At 39.4% G+C, this 25,288-nt stretch overlaps 1 protein-coding gene across 1 annotated transcript in view; it reads left to right on the forward strand.

The window, feature by feature from the left end:
* The first annotated feature begins 15,804 nt into the window (after positions 1-15,804).
* The window catches only part of col11a1b (collagen, type XI, alpha 1b), an 81,603-nt gene continuing 72,119 nt past the window's right edge, over positions 15,805-25,288 (forward strand). Inside the window, exons 1-3 of the mRNA XM_080503366.1 lie at positions 15,805-16,207; positions 22,278-22,442; positions 25,069-25,282. Of these exons, the coding sequence (XP_080359492.1) occupies positions 16,093-16,207; positions 22,278-22,442; positions 25,069-25,282 (494 nt within the window). The 5' untranslated portion in view covers positions 15,805-16,092. The remainder of the gene's footprint in view (positions 16,208-22,277; positions 22,443-25,068; positions 25,283-25,288) is intronic.

The raw sequence follows: 25,288 nt of genomic DNA on the forward strand, positions 1-25,288 counted from the left end.
TGACATAAATATTATCATCCACCCCTGTGTGTGAGGGTACTCATGGACCCCTTTGTTGTTGACTGCATACAGCCCAATCGAATTTAAATAAATCGATTACTTTCTTTAAGTTTGCTTGGTGGTTTGGAGCCTCCTGTGGGCTGATTTTGGCCCACATGTCTTATGTTTGACACCCCAGCTCTACACCCAGTTTACAGTGCTGAAATCCTTCACAGCGGTGTTTTGAGGAACCATCAGCACGCAAACATCTTGTCAAAGATCAGAAGCTCCAATGGTTCTGATTTGTAATCATGTGTTTAGCATCAACATTTTCGAATTAAATCCAAGCAGCTCCGAATGGATGATGGTGAAATTCATTTTTGCTGACATCTGCCCCAAGTATTGGAAACACTGAACTCACATGGAGATGGAAAATAAACAAGGTCAAACCAATTTTAGTCTGCAATGGTGTGCCTTTGTTGACCTCAAGGTGGCGCTATAGTAGAAGAAAACCTTGGAAAAACTTGACAGGTCAAAACTAAAAGAAAGGTTTGATCATAATTGGAATTTTATTTGTACTCTTCGCTGGGAAATTGTTTGTGATTATATATCAGCATTGTGGTGTGAATCTGCTCACATTAGGAGTTGTGAGTTTATTTGAACTTAGTTCAGAATACTTCTTCCACTAGATGTATAAAATAGGCACACTGGCACTATTATAAAGCCATCTACACTTCAGTGCATCGAGCCAAAACACAAAATAACTTCAAGGAAACTTTTTAACGTCTCCGGGCATCACCCAGCTTTTACAGCTGACGCTGTTTTCATGGATGTGTGATGCTAAACTTCAATATTGCAAATCGGAGTTTGTCTTGTCAGAAATGGTCAAATAAAAGTGGCTTGTCAGACGGTTGTATTTGCTTCTTTATTGTGTGTGATCGATCTGCAGCCAAGTGTCTGGAGCCAAACCTAATCCCAGACCAGTATTAAGTGAGTGTGTGTAACATATTTGAAGCATGTCTGATGAAACCACCCGCCAATGGGAAATGTGGGTGACAACAGCTTCTGCAGCCCAGCTGCTGTTTCCAGACGTAGATGTGACATCATGTCTTCAATTATACTGAAAGCGGCCGTGTGCTGACGGTACCACTTGTCGCATATATCAAAAGAGAAAAAGCTTAGTACAAAACCTGACTATTTCTTTCCTCCTCACAATGAATTATGTCATCGATAAAAGATTCAAGATAGAAGATTTCTTTCCAGGTCTTTCACGTCCTCTTATGTTGTGTATAGATATGGCGCTTTCACTTTCTCCTCCCCATCTCTCACCAAGTTTTATTTTAGATTCCTCTCCTCACTGAACTATAGGAACTTTTTTGAGACTGAACAAAGTGCCCGCATTTCTCACCCACTTACACCTAAACAGGAACTTTATAAGTATAGTGTGTGTGTGTGTGTGTGTGTGTGTGTGTGTGTGTGTGTGTGTGTGTGTGTGTGTGTGTGTGTGTGTGTGTGTGTGTGTGTGTGTGTGTGTGTGTGTGTGTGTGTGTGCGTGTGTGTGTGTGTGTGTGTGCGCGCTCGCGTGTGTGCGTGCTTGCGTGCGTGCGCGTCCATTCCTCTACAAGTGTAGCTGGGCATGGGTGTGCATTTGCTTCACAGTTTACGCGCGTATGTGATTTTCGACGTTATATTTGTTCCAGGGCATCAATTTGGTGAGCAGGGCTTGACTTGGTGGCCAGTAATAAACTTCTATTCCAGTGCTGCCTGTGCAGTGGCCTCTACCACAGGCAACTATGTGGCGACCACAACGAGAGCCATACATTTGGCTGGTGAGAGCCACGGAGGGTTTACTGCTCTTCTCTTGCAGGACCACAAAGAGGCATAAGCTCAGGCTTCACAATGACTTTCAGATTAAATGTTTAATAGTACTCAATAAATGTTTAAAAATTGAATGGGTGTGTAGTGGCTAGCAGGTTGTGTATTCCTGGTTTAAGTTTGCATGTTCTGTCTATGCATGGGTCCTCCGGTTTCCACAAAACATGCAATGGCGTTTAAGAGATTCTACAATTTCTGTAGGTGTCAACATGATAGTGAGGGTGTGTCTCAGTGTTTGACCTGTGATGGATTTGTAACATGTCTACCTTTTGCAAGGGTGTCAAACGTGAGGCCAGCTTTCAAAAACCGACCCGCAAGAGGCTCCAATCCGGACAACACAGCAAGCAAATAGTAAAACTTTCAAAGAAGACACTGATTTCTAAACAAATTTCTGAAGAGAAGTGGAAACAACGCAACAATGGGACCTTAGCTGAGATATTGGTGAGGCTGTCATAACGTCCAACTACTTTATTGCTATCAGACTAGCCTCTCATCCATGCTGTCAGGATGGGTTAGTAAAAACATACAGCTATAGGTGAAGTTTAGTTTTTTTTACATTTCACAATATTTTGCACCAGGTTTCATTCAAATTGGCTTTTTGTTGAGATTCTAGACATTTTTGGATTTAAAATAAATAAATAAATAAATATAACCCTTTTCATCACATATATGCTCAGCACCAAAACAAAGAAACATTTTCAAAACTTAAATGCATTTTTTTTAAGGTGGCACTATTTTAGTGGTCCAGCCCACTAAAGAAGAAATTAGGGTGTATGTAGTCTGTGAAGTAAAATTTATTTGGCATATGCTAGTTCATTTCTATCTCTATCTCACCCATCAGGCTCTCCATGTCTGTACACTCATCACTTCCTTCTGGATCCCTTCATGACATTTCTGTGAATGCCTGTACTGTTCACAACAGGACAAATGGAACATACTGAGAAACGAAAAAAAAAAGAATATGCTACCTGAATCATGGTGAGAGCAAAGCTGTCTTTGGAAACAATGACACTCCTACTGAGAGGAATGATTCCACATGTGGGAATGTGCTTTGAGTCCGGCTAAATGATTCCAGACATGCTGCTCTGCCTATCGGCTCCACACGGGTGCACGGGCAAGCGAGAGCACACGTTCATGCCTAAACGCACAAAACTACACACATGTGGACACTCACACCTCCTCCACCCTTGAAGTTCAGAAATAGAACCTTTTTTTTTTTTTTTGGAGTCTTTATCTGCACTGACCTGGTAAAGTTTGTGCTGCTGCATCATTTGTCAGTGACCTGTACATCAAAACCAGTCGTTATGCTGCAAACATAAACCCAGCTGTCCTGTCACCTCTCTTAGTTTAAGTGTTAGTACTTTCACTGGGAACAGCAATGGATCAATGTCACTCAAAAATGTTCATAATCGTCTTTTATGTTATTGCAGGTCCGCCCTGTAGCTTCCTTTCCTTAAAGCCTGGATTTGGCATTCTTTGACAGCCAGATGTTGGACCTAGAAAAAAGACTTGGGTGGTGCCAGCACTCTGCAGAATGTATCGGGTTCCAATTAAAGAAAATAGAAAAACATAAAATCATTCGTTTTGGGGGCCGATGGGCCAATCAATAGCTTTAGTTTGGGCGAAGTTGTTGGTCGTGTAGCCTTATGAAAGGGTTTATACATCTCCAGGCTCTGTACTTCATCTCAGTCGTACCACTTTCATCATCTCCATCCATGCCATGAGCAGAAGCAGCTGTTCTTAGCGACCAGACAGACGACACAGTGGAGCATTTCAGCAGTAATAAAAGCTCACATGTTTCTCTTGGAGATGGTGAGCGGAGGATTTCAAATTGCAGGGCGTGCCGGCGGACGGCTGTGTGTGTGTGTGTGTGTGTGTGTGTGGGGAGGGGGTGATCAGAGGTGATGCAAGGACATCCTACTGAGTGGGGTGAAAAGGACAGGTGGATAGTGTTAGTGAAAGTAAAAGGTTTTGACGCAGCTCAGAGAGGAAAATGACGATACTCTGTGCAGTTTGAGTCAAAGTTTTTTTAGAATCCAAGCAGATGTGAAGAAATAAAGGTGATTTATATAATGTTGTATGCTGTGACACTCACACATACCAAGGATACTGATACAGATACTCTGGCGTGAAAATTGTGCGTGACTTTTTGAGGATACTTCACTGTATTTTGCATCAGAAGGTTTCATTAAAATTGGCTTCATTTTCAGATTGCAATCATTTTCCATAGTAAAAGTTTTTGAAAATATCAATATTTTCATTATGTAAGCTCTGCGCCACAACAACAAAACAATCAACATTTCAAAGCTTTATTTTAAAGGTTATTATGACACTACTTATCTGGTCCGGCCCATTCGATTTGGCTGTATGTGGCGTCTGAACTTAAATGTGTTTGACAGCACTGATTTAGTGCAAACATATATTATTTGTGATTTATATATCTGAAAAAGTCTCCGATTATGTCTGTTTGGAACATATTTGGTGATGCAAATTAATCCAGCCTTCAGCAGGGATGCTGAGATTATTGTGGTTAGTAGCGTTTCCTCACCTGGATCAACGACACTTTAATTAGCAGACTTTAATATAGCTTATATATTTTAACCTTTCTCTTGTTTTAGTACTTTATCTCCAGTTTTTTTTTTTAGTGCCAAATTCAGATTTCTTGCTGTAACAATCTAAGCTATTTGATAACATTATATTTTGTGGCTGGTCAGTCACATTGTAGGGCTATGATATTATCAGGGATCAAATGTATTTTCATGAATGATTAATGACTTTGCCTGTATCATTGACTAGCTTTCCACTTGAATTATAATAGTAGTGTCTCTGTCCTTGTTTATTCAGCTTCAAACGAAAGCACATTAAAACAATCCTTAAAATAGTTGGCATACATGAGATGATATGTGAAGCTTATTAAATTGACTGTTTTTATTCGCCAAAAAAAGATTTTCTGATGGAAAGATCACTACATCCACTTCTACTCCACTTCTTCTACCCAAGTCGTATGTTTCAGAACAAAGGCTTTCGATTGGCTTGTTGCAGAGGCTTGTGGAGGGACGTCTTGGCACCGCGGATTACAGACACTGGAAACAGCAATGCATCCAGCGAGTGGTTACTGCAACCCAAAACCACCATGTTGGAAATCACCCAATTCATACACTGTGGGAGGTGAACAAGGGAAAATAGTGCAGCTACTGCTGCTACTGCTTCCCCCTTTTCCACCATAACTTTTGTAAAACAAACAAGGATGGAGCTATGAGAAATGATGAATAAGTTTGATCTGGCTCCTCTCCAAAGTTGTAGGATGCCTTACAGAAGCAATGCATTGTTTTTGTGCTTTCAGTGGAATTAACTGTTGTCACACTGTTGTTGCAGAAGGAATGAAGTGGCCCGTTGATATTCATAGAGTTATGGGTGATGTGAGTGCATAAATCTATAATATACTTCATCTGTTTTTCCATATCTGCAGCTACAGTCACTGTTTTGATCCTCAATAGAAGCAGGCTCTGGTGTAATCAAGGATTTAAGGTAGTGTGGCTTGTATTTTAGGCATTTTTTGCTTTGAGGCATGGTGACATTGTCTGTTGGCTAATGATCAATGTCAGAATAACAAATCGGGATCTCCTGTTCTCAATGAGACAGTGTTTTATCGTTTAGTTGTCTTTATTAGCTACGAACGACCACGACATTGATTGGAACGTCAGTTGCCTGATTACGGATGGATTCCTGGACTAGCTTTTCCAGTATTAGCTCAGCAATTTGATGCTTGATCTGCAGCACAGTTAGAGTTGGACCGCACTTCAAGATGTGACTAAGCAGAAAAACATGTGAACCAGGCAGGGCGTGTAACTTGGAAGCCAAGTCATGATTCAAATTCTTCAGACTCAAAGAGCTTTTGTAAAAAGCCGAATCCAAGCCCCGCGTTAATTATTTCGATTTTATTCAGATTCACTGTCATTGTGGGTTCAAAGAGGAGTTAATTGTGATCATTATTACAAATTACATAAGTAAAATGTTGAGAAGTCATTAATGAGAGAATTGTTAAATTGAGAATAGCTCCAGTTTAAACTTTGGGGGTGTGTGTCCTGTTGAATTGTAAAGCTGTCCTGGGTGTTTCCTGCCCTTCATCCATCGTCAGCTGAGATCAAATCCAAAGCCTCATAACCCTGAAGTGAATTAAGGCTGCGTAGAAGATGGATGGATGGAAATTATATTGAAATAATAATTCCAACAAAAATATCTTGCTTTTAACTTTATTAAAACACCATTCTTCAAAATGACTTTTATCTCTTGGATAAAACAGCAAAGGAGCTAAAAAAAAAAACCATCTGAATTGTGAGAAAAGTGAGTTTGCAAGCAGAATGTGTAAAAATATATAAATTCATGTCCTCCATCAATAATCTCGAAATACTAAGGTGTCACTGAGGATTTGTAAGAAAAGCAGAAAGTCCAAATTTGTCAAATAATGAGTCAGGTGTTGATTTACCCAAACAAAGCTGTGTTCTTAAATTCACTTTCTGCTCTTACTTATTAAGACATAAACAACGTCGCCTCCACGAAGAGCAGGCCAAAGCAAGCCTTCAGCTTGATTTAAGCAGACACCTGGAACTCACATGGTGAGTGGTTCCATTCCCAGTACTGAGTCCAGAGATGTGAGGAGTCTTTTTTTAACAGAGTATTTGTCCCGACAGCTTCAAGGGCTGCACAAAACATGTCAGAATTAGCCGAACGTGGAGATGCAGCTCAGGGCACAGCTGGGCTCAGTAAATATGCCTGTATGTATTTGTTATCTTCTAAAAGCTTGATGGCTGCTGGGACAAGGAGTCGACCCAATAACTGCTTTTACGGCTGGAAACCCCACATGCATACTCTCTCATTAAGATGTCAGAGGGAATATACCTGTTGCAACAAAAAGTTTGCCAACTGATATTTGCTTTGTCACGAAGCTGTGAGAAAGAGCCTTGAACGCCAACATAAACTTTCTCTTTGGTGTCTGGTCAGTTCTCAGCAAAACAGTGGAAAGAACAGCCTGAATTTCAAACACAAGCAGTGTGTCAACCTTATCTTAAATAAGGGTGTCCATGCAATTCTGCACAGTTTCTGAGTGATTTAAACTGTTGCTACCGGTTTCCCACTGGTTCACAAACACTGCAGGAAGACATAGAGCAACATCCCAGGAAAAGTACGAAAGGAAAACGACGCCTGCTGACGTGCATGAATGTAAAAATACAGATTATTTGGATTCTGTAAAAATCCTCTTTGCAAATGTTTAACAGGAAAACGGTAATCTCAGCATGATGTTTATGTTTCAGGGATGCATTTTACTGACAGAAATAAATTTCACATTTGCATATGAGTGTGATCGTCCAAAACCTACAGACTGGAAGAGCTTGCCAATGTTGATTGTATTGATTAGGTCTTTACATTTTCATAAAACTTTATTAACATCATTGTATGCACAGAAAGGACAGAAGATAAATTCAAGTAATTGCCGTGAAGGTCTCCCAAGAGTCTAAACCTACAGCAGCTTCACTATAATATGGTCTGGTGTCCTGAAAGCAGCTCTAACTGTAGGTTTTATTTAATAGAATAGTCTTGAGCTGTGCCTTAAAAGTAGAAACTGTGTCAGCCTTCCTAACTGGAACTGAGAAGTTCTGCTCTACTTTTAGAAAACCAAGGGTCAGCACTCTGAAAACAAAGTGTTCTGCTGGATCATATGGGACTAACAGCTGTCTAAGATAAGGTGCAGCCTGGTTGCTAAGAACCTTAGAAGTTAAAGGAATGATTCTAAATTGTATTCTAGATTTAACAGGAAGCCAATGAAGAAAAGCTAATATTGGAGTGATATGATTGCTCCTGCTGATTCCTGTTTATACTCTCTAGCAGCATTTTGAATCAACTTAAGGCTTCTTCATCAGTTATTTTGAGACCCAGATAATAGGGAATTACAATAGTCTACGCTGGAAGTAACAACCACATGCATACATTTTTTTTTAATTGCTCTGGCTCATGTTTCTGATTTTAAGGACATCACAGGTGAAAAAAAACTGTTCTGCAGACTTGTATAATGTGGTAGTTGAAGGATAGGTCCTGGTCAAAAATAACTCCTAGGTTCCTCACAATGGTACAGGAGGTCAGAGTAATAACAGGAGGTCAAAATAATAAGTAGTAAGTGTTACTATACAGTATGTTTATATAATTTCTCTCTAGGATTTTGAGTGAATGAGAATGAGATATAATAATCTGTTTTATCTGAGTTCAGAAGCAGAAAATTCCAGACTTTTTTGTCTTCATGACAAGCTTCTACTTTGATCAATATCATCTGCTTTCATAGATAACGCCAACATAAACTTTCTCTTTGGTGTCTGGTCAGTTCTCAGCAAAACAGTGGAAAGAACAGCCTGAATTTCAAACACAAGCAGTGTGTCAACCTTATCTTAAGGTTGACACACTTAACCTTCTGTCTCTGTGCTATGACGAGCTCTAAAACCATGTAACTGACTTGCTATAACTATTTTAAGGACCTTAGAAATAAAAAGGAGGTTGGACATTGGACTATAACATGTTAAAAAAAAAAAAACAAGAACAACAAAGATATACAGAGCTGTATGTCAACATATGGCAGTGTGAGTGGCCCAGTGCGAGTGATTACCAACTATTTTTTAGTCTTCATGTTACAGAAGTGTCGCTAAATGGCTCCCTGCTCAGCTGAACACAATCTTGCCACGTCTTGGGCAGACATCCGTGGCTATAATTGGCTTTAAACATCGTCTTTGTACATTACATACACTACTGAGTGCTGCTGTCCGACAATGATGTTTACTGCTGGCTATAAAAGTACAGTTGAAACAATAGATATGTGTTCAGGAGCATATAGTAGCATCATAGTGGCATGATAGCATGGATTTTCTGGCTGTCATCAATTTACCATGGTTTGTTTGGAATAAATGTGGGAGTTACGAACTAACCCAATGAAGGGTTATCGTTCAAAAAGTAGATAGAACTGTGCTAAAACTACCATCCTGCAACTATGCAGAGATCTTTAGGACAGTTGCATTGAAGAAAAAAAAACTAACTAAAAGTTGTTGTACAGTTTAAAAGTAGTTATCTATAGATTTGTATGTAAGGAAAATGGAGTATATTTTAAACAACAAATCTTGAATACAACAACTTAGATATGCTCAATGTGGCTGAGCTACTTTCATATGTGATTTATTATATGTCCTTGAACTGCAACCGAATCAAAAACGTCATTCAAATTTTCTTCCTCATCTGTACTGTTTGTGAATGTCATGATCAAAGCGTTTTTTTTTAAATCCAAGCAAAACTGAATTCCCTAAATAAATGTTTTTGTACAGCGAATCAAAGATGACACTGAAATTTGTTTGACCGCAACAAACACAAGTAATGAGGAACATGCATGTCAAATGAAAACAGCAACTCCCAACGTACTTTAAGTCCAATGAGGTTCATGAGTTTAAGAGTCTTCGGTGCACAGGGCCATGGGCCTTCTTCTGTCAAGTCTCCTGCTTGTTTGTGCACTTTTGGTGTTTAAATTTTGCATCTTCTCTGGTGCAGTATCACTCTTGGTTTCTTTGGCTTTTATCTTTGTGATTTGTTGTTGTACTTTCAAGCTTTAAAGACCCAAAAGTCAGCTGTTGTCAAGTAAACTGGGCTCTTTGACATCTTTAACCTGTCCCCCCTCTCTCCCTGAGTATGAAAGCAAGAGTGAACTTTGGTTTTGTGTGTTTCATAGCTGTGTTTGTCAGCCTCCACATCCAGTGTCGGCCGGTCTCTCTCTACAATCACTTTTTACTGCTGACAGCTGGAGACAGGACTCAGGGAACCTTTTGCTCATGAAATATGAGATGCTTGGGGCATGTTTGGATTATCGCAGACCCCTCCACTTAACTCGCCATAACACTCCTTTCACTGCCGGGAGGAGAGGCATTCATCACACATACTTGACATGACACTTGAATACAGGATGGCCTCTCTTCATCGTGCCACATTTACCTATTATGATTTGGTCTTAAGATTTTCTTAAATTCATCTATAGCCAAATCCTTCTCAGCATTTATTTGAGTTGATCTATTCTGCTGATGTAGTTTCTGGGAATCAATTTGACAGGCCACATTTACACAATAATGTTTCAAGTCAATCAAAGGACGTCAATTTTGTGTTTTCGTTTCAGAAACGTTTCGCATTTACACGGCAATTTTTTGAAAACAGTGTCCATTATAATGGAAATGGCAGCAAAAAAACCCCCAAAAGCCAATGCAGTTACCATGTTAAGCTAGTAGTGGGTGCCGTTTAGTTGTTTTTGTAATACTGGCCTTTCAGCTGTTTCCACAGAGACAGAGCCCAAAGGTTTTCAAAAAGGAAAAATACAGTTCAAAAAAGAAATGCAGAAGATCACACAAAAGATGAGTGGAGTAGGACTTCGAATCAAAATTGTTTTATGTTCATGGTTTTATCTGAAAGATTGGACCTCAACCACTCCAGGGCATAACCATAAATGTAAGATAAGATACTGTAAATGAGATAATAAAATGTCGTGGTCTGAAATATCAAATGCAGTGGTTAGCTCAAGCAGGACAAGAATCCCAGGTTGTCTTTAAAAATCATTAAAAACAACCTGACTGTTCAGTCTTTCATCTAAAATCCCAACTTGGTCTGAGACGCAGAAAGTTTAAGATGGGATTGTAACTTCAAATTACATTTCTATTGAATTTCATTCTCCACACGCATGGCTGCTTTTATTCACTGGCATTTTAAAATACATTCATTTGATGTGTTTTGGCTCATCTGCAGATGAAGTCGCTTTGTAGTTTTTGGGAATTGGTACTGTACAAATTTGCATTTTAAAATGAGTGTTAAAATACATATCTCAAGGGAAAGCACATCTTCCCACATGCTATCAAACACCCACTATAGGTGAAGCTATCTGGGCTTCACGTGCACCTATAATAAACATGCCCAGACAAACATTCATTCCAGTCGGTGGTTAAGTGGTTGAGCGTCTAGTGCGTATCCCACTCTACCCCCGTCCAGCCACATAAATGGATAATTCATAGTAACGAGGAGCTTTTGAGGTTACATGTATTCGTGGGCTCGTACAAGAAGTCTAAGCTTGTTGAATCTTTGGTCTTCCAGCAAGTTTTATACTCAAATTGATAAAGGGGAACATCCCTCTCACCCAGATGAAGTCACTTTGAATTTCTGCCTGCTCCAGAGTTGTTTGTGGGGAAAGCATAAGAAAACGAAAATAGATTTTTCCACAGTCATTAAGAAGTATATAAGAAAGAAAGAAAAAAACTGCTGTACAATTGGTCATAAGAGGAATTCAGGACACTGGCTCATTCTCAGAGGACTCCAGACTAATATTTCACCACAGTAGTAGCACATGGTGCTGCCACACTGCCGAACATTTGTGGTCCATGTGCTTCAGACGCATCCAGGAGGTCTCGACATATCTCCACCTGCGTCCCACACCCATCGAGCTCCATCTGCTCTTTTCTCTGTGGTATACCACGCCAGAAATTATTACTTGTATGATATATTCTGCACATCAGCAACAATCCTGAACTGTGGAGTCACAAGTAAAGAAGCAAACTGTTGGATTGAGTGGTTGGTTTTAACATTGGTGTGAACATGAGGATGGTAATGTTGAGCAGTTAGAGGAAATATCAGGGTATATAAGATTTTGGTTTTGACCTGTATGTTGTAAATTGTGGCAACTATGGAAGCTTCAACTTTTAATCTGCCAGTGATAGTTCTGTAATTTACACAGTGCAGAACTTAAATAAACCCACTCATTGCTCAGATCAGATATTTAGGAGAAAAAGACAGCAAACATCACTGTTAAAGTTACAATAGACACTCATTACAAGCTGTGTGGTCTTCCATTGTGCCAAATGTTTCACTTTTTGAGTTTTGAAGACAACTGGATAGACTACCATGATGCTCTGCTCCACACCTGATGACCTTTTGCATCATTTTGCACATTCACACTATGCAGAGGTAGATTTTCTCCAGGTGTGCTGATTCACTCCAATTGTCTAAACATGTTTATGTCAAGTCAGTTACATTTTTTGAAATTTGTACTTGGCTGCAACTGTCCAGGACTCCAAGATGGATAAATCAGCACAGATCAGGGTTCGGGAACTCTAGAGATACGTGGCTCTTCCGACCACACTGCTAAATAGAATAAAGCTGATTAATCTCATGTTTGGAGTTAATTCTGTGATCACCGGCACAGAACTCTTGTGAATAATCCATTTGCCATGACAGAAAAAAAGTGATTCTCCAGAGGATACAACATATATGAAGTGATGATTGCACTGCTCATCTGTTCAGAGAGTTACAAAAGCCTAGAATGACTCACCAGGAGGTTCTGAAGCTGCGCCACATGAAAAGAACTGTTGTCAAATAGAAACAATGTGGGATTCGAGTTAAGTCAATATCACAACATATCATGTCATGTTGAATTTGGCACACTGCTCAGATTTAGCATTCGTCAAGCAAGTTTTGTCTCAGTGTGTGAAGCTCATGGGAGGAGGGCTGCTCGGCAGCAATATACAACGAAAGGTGCTGCACACTGGGATTTTGTACATTCATTTTGAGAGCAAATTGTTGTGTTGGTGATTTGAGGAAATAAAACTCTCCTGTTCATTTTACGAAGTGTGAGCTGCCTCTATAAGCTGCACACAATAAGCTATGAAATGGACTGCCAGGTTTACCATTGTATCACTACTACAACATAATTCACACGATCATTAAAAATGTATTTGCATAAAATGGAAACGTAAATCAAAAAAAAAAGTTACATGTGATGTTTCAGAGAGAACGTTTATATTTGAAGCGACTGTAAAGACAAGTTTGGCCGTCTACCATCTCTGGAAAGCAGCATGAAGAATTTCAGTCTGAAATTTCAAAGAGCTCTGATTAAAAGCTGCATTTGATAGAAAAACATAGCCACGGGGCAACTTTTAAGACATTTTTGTTTTTATAGCTATTCTGGGCTGACCCCAGCACAGAGTGAAGACTTATTATAGAATAATTATACAATGTCATCTTGGTACACATTGGCAGTAAATGGATGAGTTGTAATCATATGCTTCCAGCTCGAAAGAAGGCAGCTCCCGAGCCAAGCCCTCCTGAAAATTGTAGACTGTCCCGGGAACAAGAAGCTGTAAGGAGCCATTAGACCTTCGTCAGAACATTTCGCCGGCTGACTGATTCAGGCCATTTGAATAGGAAAACTGAAGACTTCAGTTCAGTTGTTCATATTTCTACTCTGCCAGTTGCAGAGCTGCTCAAATTATACCAAACATTTTGGGCTATAATCCCGGGAAGCTACATGAACAAGAGCCTCTAACATTCTCCTCCAAACAATGGGAAATAAAAAAAAAAAAGAAAGAAAAAGAAATCTTCCATGTGCCAGGAACCAGCAGCCCGGCAGGTCCCATGGTCTCTCTGTATAGCTGAGAGGAAGCACAGGACCATCACATCGGTTCATACATGAAGACGAAGAACAATTCAGACAATACACCCCGATGAAATTCTGCACAGAACTAATTTAATTACACGCAATGTCTAAAAAAAAGTTACTTTTCCTAAAACTCATTCGCATTGAAGCAGTGGAGGCCTACTGTATTTTGATTATGGTGTAATTGTCTGTTTTAGTATTCAAACATGCACACTCTTTCCAGGACTGTGGTAGATTTTCTATGTTGATTTTCCTCTGAGCATGAAGCTCACTAATGATTTCCTGATTTAGTTTTTTTTCCTGACTGGCGACCTTCCCAGAATGTACCCTGCCTTCACTCCTCTGCCACCCTGTGACCCTCAGTTTCATCAAGGGCTGAAGATGAATGCACAAATGGAATTTCAACATTTGTTATTTACTGTATTTTGCACCAAAAGGTTTTACTAAAATTGACTTTATGTCTGAATGTTCATTAGATTAAATGTTTAGCAAGTAATTTGGCAAGACTATTCATGAAAAGCCAGACGTTATTCAAAATATTAGGAGACAAAAAGTAGCACACTAATCATTCAGCTAACAATGAAAAAGGATCTATCACCCAAAGAGACATCTCGCCAGTAAATATAGAAACATTTAAGAGGACCATCATGAATGCTCGGTCTGCATTCACATGGTTTACACTAGGGATGTCAAACATTTTAGTTTTGGGGCCACATACGGTCCAGTTTCGTCTTATTTTGGCCAGACTGGTAAAATAGTGCCATAATTACCTTTATATTTAAATTCAATATTGTGTTTGTTGTGGCACAGGATATATCTGATGATAACCAAACAAATACTACTGAAAATGACTACAATCTCAACATAATGCCAGATCTAATGAAACCTCCTGGTGCAAAATGTAGTTAAATATCTAAAAGAAACTTATAGGTTTTGCATTCTGGGTGGTTTTACAAACTCACCCTGACAGCATGGTGTTGAGCCCAGTTTGACAGCAACCAGGTACCTACCTTTCATAGCAGTATATCACAGTGTTGGGTTGGGTAGCTACTCTGAATAATTATTTTTTAAGCAATGTTTTCTTTGAAATTTTTACCATTTCCTGAGTGGTTTGGCCAGAGTAGAGCCTCTTATGAGCCCGATTTTGGTCCATGTGCCTTATGTTTGACACCCCTTGATGTGGAAATATTCAAGTAAAATCTTCCATTGTCACCAGTAATTCACATGGCTTAAGTTATCGTGACTGGTACCATTTAAAATGATCTTAACTTCAGCAGTACAGTGTGCCAATAACGTTTCTTAAGTGTTGGCATTAATGTGCAAACTGACACCTATTCCCTGTCTGATGGGTAAGTATTTTTCAAAAGAAGCCAATAAATGAGAAAAGAGTGCTAAAGAACTGCCCAATGAAAATATACAACCAGATGTGGATTTGTGTGAATATACAAATAAAGGGTGACTCCATGTTTAGAAATGGTTGAAATCAGGTCACTGGTCCTGGAGCCTAAAATAACTAATCAAAGCCAAGACAAGTTACTTCATAAGGAAGTTTCTGGGCATTTAGAGTTATAACTATATAATAGTTTTTTTCCCTCTCTTAATAACCCAATATGCAACTTAAAATCTCTAGCGCAGTTGTAATTTCTGCTTCATGATAAAACTGTGGTTTGAGTTTATGTGCCACATTTTTTATCGTATGCAAGAAAGAAAAACAAAAGCACTAATGAACTCTATAGCTACCACCTGTGCTTCCACTCTTTGTTCCAGTCATCTCTTACCATTCATTATTTTCAGGCCAGAGAAGCTCTGCTATCCAAAAAAGACAAAAGAAAAAAACCCACAGAAAAACTACCCTAAAGGCTCCTTCAGGAAACTCCTAGTGTCTGGAAATCATCTCACCTTGGCCACTGAGGTTTTTTTTTTTTTTTTTATTAACCATCGGCTCATATACAGGCGACTCAGTCTCTGTTTTCACATTCTTATGCGTTCAGGAAATGTCTATAATAACATCTCCACCCCATCCCCTCATTTACATCTGGTGTTAAATTTAGTTTAACGCTTCTGCTCCTGAATCTCTCTGTTGCCTCCCCATTCTTATACGTTATTTTCTTCTTTTCTTTTTCTGGATAAATTTAGGAAAATAGTCCATGTTCTTTCATTTGTTGGGTTGCTTTTATGTCCGTTTTAGTATTTGGCTCTTTGAAATGACATGGTTTCGGGTGCTTCTAGGATTTCCAGGTCCCAGCATGTGTGGAACATTGTGCCGGGTCCTGTAATTAGTGCGCATGGATGCGCATGCATGGATGCTCATGCTGCTTCCATACTGTTTAGACATATTTCACGGTACAAGTGGGGGGGGGGGGGGGGGCGGGTGAAGGGACAACTTTTCCTGAGCGGTGATTTGATGAACGCCGGGTTTTCCAGTGTCAGTATCTTCCAGTCGGCTCAGGTTTGTCCTGCCTCCTCACGGTGCGCAGCTCTCAGGGAACAGCGGGTTTTTTTTTTCCCCCACTTTTTTTTTCATGAGCCTTTTACCATCAGTGTGAAAGCTCCGCTTGAGGGGGAGCGGATCTGAAGGGCCCAGTCCGGCTGTGAGAGGCATCCTTCTAACTTTCACACATGGCGTTGTAGTATAAGCACTTTTTTTTCCCCTCCCTTCTTTCTTTTCTCTCTTTTCCGTGGATTTGTGGAGAGGACCGTCTTGTAAAGCAAGTCACCCGGTGTCTGTGCAGCTGCGGGCGCTCATCATGGAGATGCAAAGGTGGAGCACCAGGTGGAAAACGAAAAGGTGGCTATGGGATTCAACGCGTACCGCTGTGGTCACATTAATGTTAATCCTACAAGCCGCCAATGTTAGAGCAGGTAAGAAGCTGCATGCTGCTCCCTACATTAGACTCTGTGCCAAGTCCACAGGACTCCCTGACAGTTTCAGAGCTGGCAGACAGCCCGCAGATGGAACTACGCTCAAACTGACTCAACTTTTATTGCAATCAAGCCCAATTAAACTCACCTTAATCAACTTACACTTAGAAAAAAATGACCCCCACGTCATCTGCAGACTTGTCATTATAAATCTGGAATTGACTGACACGAAATTGGGACAAATCACGTTACTCCATTCCAACTTTAATTAATCAAAAATCAGTTTGTCTCTAAGTTTTGTTCTTGACTTTTTTGGTTAAAATGCCGACTTTTGTGCTAAGTGTGACCTGTGGTTTGGCTTTGGCACAAAAAGCAGGGACGCTCCTCAGAGAAGTTGGCTGACAGTACCAGTGTCTCTTTGAACGTAAATGCCGGTCTGCGAAGAAATGTGCGCGTAAAAATCACAAGTCTGCAAAAGTATGCACAAGTGACAAGTATTAGTGGTCACGATAGTGTTGCAATTTTGGAAATTGTGTTTGATGACAAGACAGCATCGTTTTTCTATTTGGAGTCCAAGTAGTCGTGACATGCGAGTGCAGTTGATGATTTACGCACAACTTTTACGCACGACGTTTGGGAATACGCAACTTACAGATCGGATTCAATATTGGGTTAAAGTCTTTTTTTCTTTCATTGTATACAGTGTTGTAAGAACGGTATATTTTTTTCCCTCTTGTTGCCCTATTTATTTAATCGGGTTGCTGTCAATATGTTTACAATACTTCCCAGTAAATTTAAGCATATCGTTTTTGTGATTAAGTTTTTATATAATGATTGGGCACAGTATGGTGGAATTCTGGGAGGGATACTCATATTCTGGCCTGCAGGAACACCATCTTTCCACATTATCTGGGCTCCCAGTCAGTCCAAAAAGGGGCGTTGATGGAAAAAAGCAGAAGAAAAAAAACTGAAATATTTCCCTTCTTCTAAAAAACACCTATTTGGGTCACAATAAATACTTTTAATATTTCATTTGTCTGTGAAGTCAAAGAATCGTCAGCGTGGTTTAGCTCGTAGAAACTTTTGTTGCTTAACTCATAAAGTTTTGAAATTTGATTTGTGCCACTTTTCGAATGTCTGTCTTTTTGTATTTGATTATGATGCAGAAAATGGATTATTTTAAGAGCTGTTTTGTATTGTTAAGCAACTTCACTAGACAAGTCTGACACATCAGAAATCATCCAGGAGGCAAATGAGAAATGCAATATGAAAAAATCTTGAGTGAATGCCACACTGGCACAGTTTGCCCATTGCCCATCTTTCCCTCTGACAGATATTTAAACTCACCATAATTGCATGATGTGCTAGCAAACATTTACAGGCTTTCCAATGTACTTTAATTGCTGCTTCTGCTGCCAACTCTCAGTAGATGGCAGTGACACGAAAACGACTGACAAGACAACCCAAGATGCTGCTGCGCAGCCACGGAGACATTAAGTCACAGCATTGCAGGAGCTAATTGCACGTCTCAACTTAAACATCAAACTGTATGGTTGCAATAACTTATGAGATGAGCAGGGCTGGATTTCTTCAAAAAGAAAAAAAATTGCCTTTTCATCTGAAAATTGCATTTTAATGTGCTACAGTCTGGTGGTTAAATTGCTTTCATGATTTTAAGTGGGGTTCCTCTTGTCACAACATGCTTCAGTTATTCAGGGTAAATCACAATCCTTTGTCATGTTAGTAGCTTGTTAACATGGCAGATAGTATATCACAAGTCCGCCGGAGCAGCCAGGAAGATGTGTCATTAAAAATCACGGAGACTGACAAATTACCCCTCAGACAAGACAGTGGAGAGTCTGCTTCACTACCTTCAACATGAAAACCCGGCTCCTCTTTTATGTGGCTTTACATCCTTATCATTAGAATATGGTTTATTATTTTGAGGGTTAAAGGATAGAAGTCTGTTTGAAGGCATCACACGTTGGCTCGACCTCCTAACAGGCTGCAGAAGCCTTCTAAAAAAGCTATGCCTTGTCATTTTGGGTCTTTAATAGTTTTGGGATATTGCCTGTTTTTCATGGCTTCTGTGAGGCAATAGTTGTGGAAAGGAGAGGGGCTGAAGAGACGGGGGTGCGGGTGGGCGGGGGTAGTGGTGGGGGGGTTCCTGGCCAATTCAGCACATCTGGAATATATGAGGTCTTGAGGTATGCAGTAATGCAGAAAGGCATTTTGAAACTCACAAAGAGACCTTTAGTCCAATATTTCTTTCTTTTTCTTTTTTTTTTCAAGAACCAGTAGCTCTGTACTTGGGACAATATTCAGAAGAGCCACAGACTACTTTCCTCTTTACGAGGCATTTTGTGTGCAATTTAAAACCTGGCGTTTGTGTCAAACTGCTCTCGGCTTGACGACGTTTAGAAGGGACGTCTATCTTTGCTTGATTCCCCAGCAGTGTAGCACAGTTTATACTCTGAGTAGATGAAATTCACTAAGTGTGCCACTGGATTATCTGAACTAGAATCAGCATAAATGACTCCAGAGCCTTCACGTCACTAATCGAGCAGATCTGGACAACTTCAAATGAGCGAGAACTCATGACCCGACCACTGAGCATGTGCTCAAATCAAGCCGGTTTGATTCAACACTCCTGTTATTTTTCTGGTCACAGTAGATGTAGCTACAGGGACGGGGGCCTTCTCACATCAGGCTCAAGTATGTTTGAGTAACGGGGGGTTTGCAGGGAGTGGTGCCATTGCTATAATGGCTTCAGCATGTGGACCTTTAGCTCCGCCCCTCAGACCCCCTCCTGGTGACTCAAAGCCAACAGGAACTGCACCATCAGCACTTCCTGTCTTCCTGTAGTATATTACTTTAAAAATAGAATATGTAAGTCATATAAATATCAGGTAGAACATAATCTGCAAGAAAGTTTCTTTTGGCATTCTCTAGAATATCCTAAAGTTATCACAAAGATTATTCCATTTTTTATTTACATTTTTTTTAATATATGAGTAAAGAGAGATTGCTTAAAGTCTTGATTGTCTCAGTGGGATTTTCAACAGACCGCTCAGACTTTGTTTGTCACTGCTTGTTTGTTTTGAAGATGAAGCATCCTGTCTCCGTAATCACTGAAAAGACACATTAAGAATTTGTTGTCTGGACACCGTTGCAGTGGGTTTTTTTTTTTAACAGTTCAATAAGTAACATTTGGTAGCACTGAGTTTGGTTTTGAGTAGAGATTTCATCCATGTTTTATATGTGTTTAACATCTTTAACATTTATTTCATCTTTTTGATCCGGGGAAACAAAATTATTGTATTGTATTCTATTCTATTCTATAAATACTTCATATCTTGAGGCATTAGTGACTTCACACGCATTTCTTTTTCTACTTATTGTGGTGAAATATACAAATGTTTGTGTTTTAAAATTTTAAGTTATGGTCTAAAAGTTGTGATGTAACATGTCTCTAGTTGATACCTACCAAAATTTCCCAGCTGTTAGGAGCTAATACATGATTATGTAATTAAATTGTTAAATACTTGCTGTTATAAGAACGAGAGCAAACTTTACATAGTGTCCTAACACATTTTCCTTTTTATAATATTTTTTTTTTGCCAAATTTGCTGTACTACATTTAACTTTATGCATTTGGCCACTTGTTGCTTCTTTTGATTACTTCATGTGAACTCAAACAAATGAAGAGGGAAATGATAATGTATCCAGCAGTTCCTTTTTATGAATATTGATGTTTAGCTTCAGTGCCACTCATGATTTTATTCTTAGTTGATCACCTGAAAAACAAACTCAAATTGAATATGTTCTCATTGCCTGAACATGCAATTCAGCTTCCTTCAGAGACGATAACATGAGATCAGGCCTTGTGTATCTGGAAAAAAAAATCACATAATATGTAAGCAGAAATGAAAAGTATAGTGAATATTAATAGACTTCTAATTCCACAAATGACATCCTTAATATTTAGTATTGAAATAAAAATGACCCACATGTCTTAATAATCTGGATTAATAGGATTTGGTTAGTTGACTTATTGCCGATATATAAACTCTTCAGTTTTTAAAATCAACAAAAGTGAATCAGATTTCTGATAAGTTATTGTTGATATTAAATCTTTGTGAAACCCTTAATAACCAGTCATAATAGACGCTTCAAGTAGATGAATACACTTATTGGATTATCTAATGTTAACTCATATTGGAGATATCATTACTTGAAATTCTCAATTCACATTAAAAACTTGATACATATTTGATGATAAACACAAGCTTTTTACATTACTTTATAAAAGAGGGTTTTATATCTACATTTTGTGAACTTGTTTTAGTTTTTAATTGTCGATCGACACCATCAATAAACATGGAACTTTGGAGTAAGTTAGTAGTGTGTAATAAGTGTGTAGTAGGAACATTTATGTAATTTATAATTCTAATCAAATGCACTTATATAAAGACATGCTGCATGTCAAAAATTACATTGAACTACAACGTCAACACTCTTATGGTTTGTATCATTTATAGGATAGCCAAGAAAAGCAGACCCTGTTCAGCATCTTCAATCCCCCTATAATCACACTGTAACCGATGATGTGCCCGAAGAGACAGACAGAGAGTGGTTTCACAAAAATAACATTTTCAGAAACAGAGTGAGCATCCAGAATGAAGGAAAAGATTAAACCGTGTTTATGACTCAGTTGACTTCCAGGCTGATTGATGGAAAAGAGCTCAGCAGTGTTAAGAAGCTTGTAAAGTTGCCCCCCTGCTGTGTTCGCCTTCGTCCAAAGGCCCCCGATGATCAGCAGCAATGAGTTTTATCATCCCAGAGATGCTGCAGGGGTAACAGTGGGGCTGAGGAGGGGCAATTATGTCTACTGAGTAGTTCTCAACATTTTTACTGCCTCTCTGCCAAGGAAAGCTCATAAATGGACAAACTGGTTGAAGTGATTTGGCCAACAGTCCCCGAAGAGGCAATGGGTGTAAATGTTGATTTGTCATTAAAATGTCAGGTTCAGTTGAATTTCCTATTACCTTCTAAGTATACAAACTATATCTGAATACTGATAATTGGACTAATAAATCGAGAGAAAAAAACACAGCAGATTTAATGTTATGCATCATCCTATTTAATATTTTCATCTTATAATTTAATTATATGATGGTGTGTTGGGTTAAGTTCAAACCTTGAGAGTGTCGGGATCCGGCTTTGAATCCCTGTTGTTGTACTTCATGTAAAAACTGAAGCTGAGTTGACTTTTTGGGGTGAAAACTGCTGAATAGACCATTGCCACATATTTTACAATGTATTACTAATTTACTAGCCTGATTTACATATTGGCTTCTAACAAATCTGCTAAATGTCATGCTCACACTAATAGATTGTGTTTGGGTGAGTTTTGCTTGTGATCAACTAAGAACAATGCCATCAGTGTCATGTGCAAACAATAATCTGGAGATTGAAGAGATTGAGAAAAGAGATAATAGGCAAAAGAGAAAATGTCTTATAATAAAGTCTGTATATGAAAGTGTTGGAGAGCCAACTGAAGAAATGCCTCTCACATGTCAACAATAGCTGAAGGCTAAGATGACGTGCATCACCTTCTTCAAACACGTCCAAGTCACATTGCATGTTGAACCATTAACGCCTTAAAATATTCTCCACGATCTCGATCTTCCATACTCATGAAGACAAATGTGCCAAATGACTATTCAGTGTTATTTTGAATGTCAAAATCAAGTTTGCACCCAGTTTCATATTTAAACCCAGAAGTAGATTAGGTTCTGTGTTTCCAGTTATTTATACATGTTATATTTATAAGCTAAACTTTGCTGAGTTTAGCTTTATTCCATCTGAATCTTAATCTTTCCAACAATTGATGGTTAAAAAAACCACTTATTAACAGAGAAACTGTGTTTTTTCTGGGTGAAACGTCAAACAAATTCACTGTTATGGTAAACGTGCACCATTGAAATGTTTCCTTATCGCGAAGTAAATAACTTTTGTGGTAAAGCTTTATTTGGTCCTGTAATAACCTTGTGTTTTTCCTCCACAGCTGAACCAGTTGATGTACTGAAGGTGCTAGACTTCAAGAGCTCTCCTGAAGGAGTACGGAAAACACCCGGCTTCTGCACAGTCCGGAGGGGATCCAAACCCGACGTAGCTTACCGAGTAGGAAAAAGCGTCCAGCTCAGCGCTCCGACCAAACAGCTCTTCCCAGGTAAACTGACGCCTGTTTTCACACAAACTACAGTACATCAGAGAGACACGTGGCACCTTTTCTTTATACCAAAGTTCTGAAAAAAAAAATGAAAATAAAGATAGATCTTTATGGGGAAAAAAATCTTACGTTTTTTATAAATATTTGCATCAGTGTTAATCTGTCGGTACATTTTATATTTAACCATGTTTTACTGTTAAAATGAGCACTATATACTCAAATATATACCATAGGTAATGCTAATGGACATGTCTGTAATTCTGCATGATTTGAAGTAAAAAAGCCTTAGAATTATGTCATAAATTTCAATCACGTGTCTTTAAGATCAGAGTGCAGACTTTTGATCATTTTCAAGGAGCTCCTTTTGGATTTCTTTCCTTCGATAACCTGAAAGGCACAAGAGTCTCTGAGCATAGAGGAGAGAGCCAAAACCCTAGACTGAAGTGAAGAAAAAAAACATTATTTGATATTTTGGAGAGACTGATTCATTGGAGGAATATGTTTACTGATGTTTGATAGGGTGACCTTTACACCTGTGGGACTGCTAGCAGACACAAAGTCTGCCTGACGAGGTATTTTGATAATATATATGCACTGATTCATACTTGCCTGCCTGTTTGAAATACATAAAACATGTTTAATTCCATCCATGTTTAGTCCATCCACTGAAGAACTATTGACTGGCTGTTTCCACCATCTACACAGGAACCGAGCCAGATTGTTTCCAGAAAGTGTCGTTCTCGCCTGTTTGTTACGACAACGGACGTAGTATTTTTAAAAAGTTACCTTGGGAGATGTTTTCAAAAGGTTGTGTTATCAGTGACTCTCACCACAGTTGTAAATGCAAACCCGAAACACAATGAAAGCTTTGCATTTTCACTTGAAATCGTTGCAGTGTAAACAGGCCATTAATTAGAAAGGGAGTCTCCCACTCCACTGACTGCAGCTAAATACTCTGAGAGGAACGCATTTAATCTATTCAACATTGAGAGAATAAACATGCTTTTTGTTACATTTCTACTGTTCCTGATTGTGACGCTTTAAGCAGAAATACCATGCATAATACTGACTTACATCAAGCGATCCATTTGGGGATGATTTACGTTTTTTATTACTCGAGTGGAATGTTCAAAAAGCCCCAATTACTTAGTCACAACCAACTTGGCAAGAAAGCATTACGAGATTTATTAGAAACTCAACACTGTTAAATAGATATCACTCAGTTGTGCTATTGTTTATGAGCTTGGCTCAATTCTGAGCTTGTAAAGAGGGTTAAGGTGTTAGAGCGCTGTTAATTCTGAGCTCTATGTTCACTTGAGGGAACCTGGAAGAACGTAATCAAACCTGAGCGGTGAAACAAAGTGTCAGAATGTCTTTATGTATGTTTCTCATTGAACCGAGATATTATGGCTGAAAATATGTGACACCAGTTTGAGCTGTTGTATTAACAGCCCTTATAAAGTGAAGCCAGCTGCATCACCACTTCACCACTTCTCTCAGTTTATGCCAAAGTCTCGTTCAAGCCTCCTTCACCTACACTGTTACACTTCTGTTCTGAGCCTGGCGATACTTAGTTTAATCATCACAGTGCTGCTGTTGTGGGAATGGCGTCTTTAAAATGTTTGATTACGGCCATGTTTACCATGTTTGCCATTATGTAGCAACCACTGTACATCCTACAACAGTCGATGAATCGAAACTCAGTCACTCGATTGTGAGGATGCCATTATTGCGTCACTCAATACGGAGTCTTCTTGACCAGAGTTTTGACTTTGACATTATGAGCCAAATGAAATCAGCATCTGGACTCGTCCTCTGTGGATGCATCATCATTGTTGGACTATACAAGGACTTCCCTGAGAACAATCTTGATGAGAGCAGATGTGTCGATGGGACGCTCCCAGATGTGTGACCCGCCAACACCGTGGGCATCCCAACACCATGAGAGAAACTCGTGGTGATTCATCTATGGCTTTTCCTCCACCTCGCTACAGTCCAGTTTTAAATTAGCTTTGGTCTTGAGGATAAGGATGTGTTTTTGGATCTGCTTTCACTCGTATTTTGTAGATTGCTCAGTGAGATGTGTTCCCAGACACTGGTGTCTGGGCTTGTGGTTCAGAATCACGTCTGTTTTTTACTGCAGTGTGGCCCGAGGGCCCGAAGATCACAAACACTTAATGTTAACCTCCAGCCTCGTCTAGCACACAGAGATTCCTCCACATTCTCTAAATCACTTGATTATATCATGTACTGGAGATGGGAATGTTTCTTAAGCACTTGAGTGGGACATTTCTCTGCAAAGTCATTGGCTTCTTTCCATTTTTATTTCCTCAAGACTTCCTCTTTGTAAACCCAGTTAGGTTTCTGATCTGACTCTTTTTGCATTTGTGCCACATAATTTTCCAGCCTTTTGCTATCCATTTTCCTTTGTTTAGGCATGTATACCAGCAGACAATTTAACTTATTTCATCCAGCTTCGGGTGGCTGAGCACTGAAGCCAAACTGAACTGACTATGGGTGAACATGAGACTGTGATGTTTTGTGTGTAACAATTGCAAACCTATAAGGGCAAATTATGTATTTGTTGGTGGTCATGACGATGTCTGCTGCTTTGTTCTACCTTAAGGGGGAGTTTTCCCAGAAGACTTCTCCATCCTGTTCACCATCAAGCCAAAGGTTGGCCTCCAGTCGTTCCTGCTGTCCGTGTATAACCAGCAAGGCATCCAGCAGCTCGGCGTGGAGGTGGGCCGTGCCCCCGTCTTCCTGTACGAGGACCAGCATGGCAAACCCACCCCGGAGGAGTACCCTTTGTTCCGCACCATCAACCTTGCTGACGGCAAGTAAGT

Source organism: Blennius ocellaris, assembly GCF_963422515.1.
Source record: "Blennius ocellaris genome assembly, chromosome: 10".
In the NCBI taxonomy this organism is placed as follows: Eukaryota; Metazoa; Chordata; class Actinopteri; order Blenniiformes; family Blenniidae; genus Blennius; species Blennius ocellaris.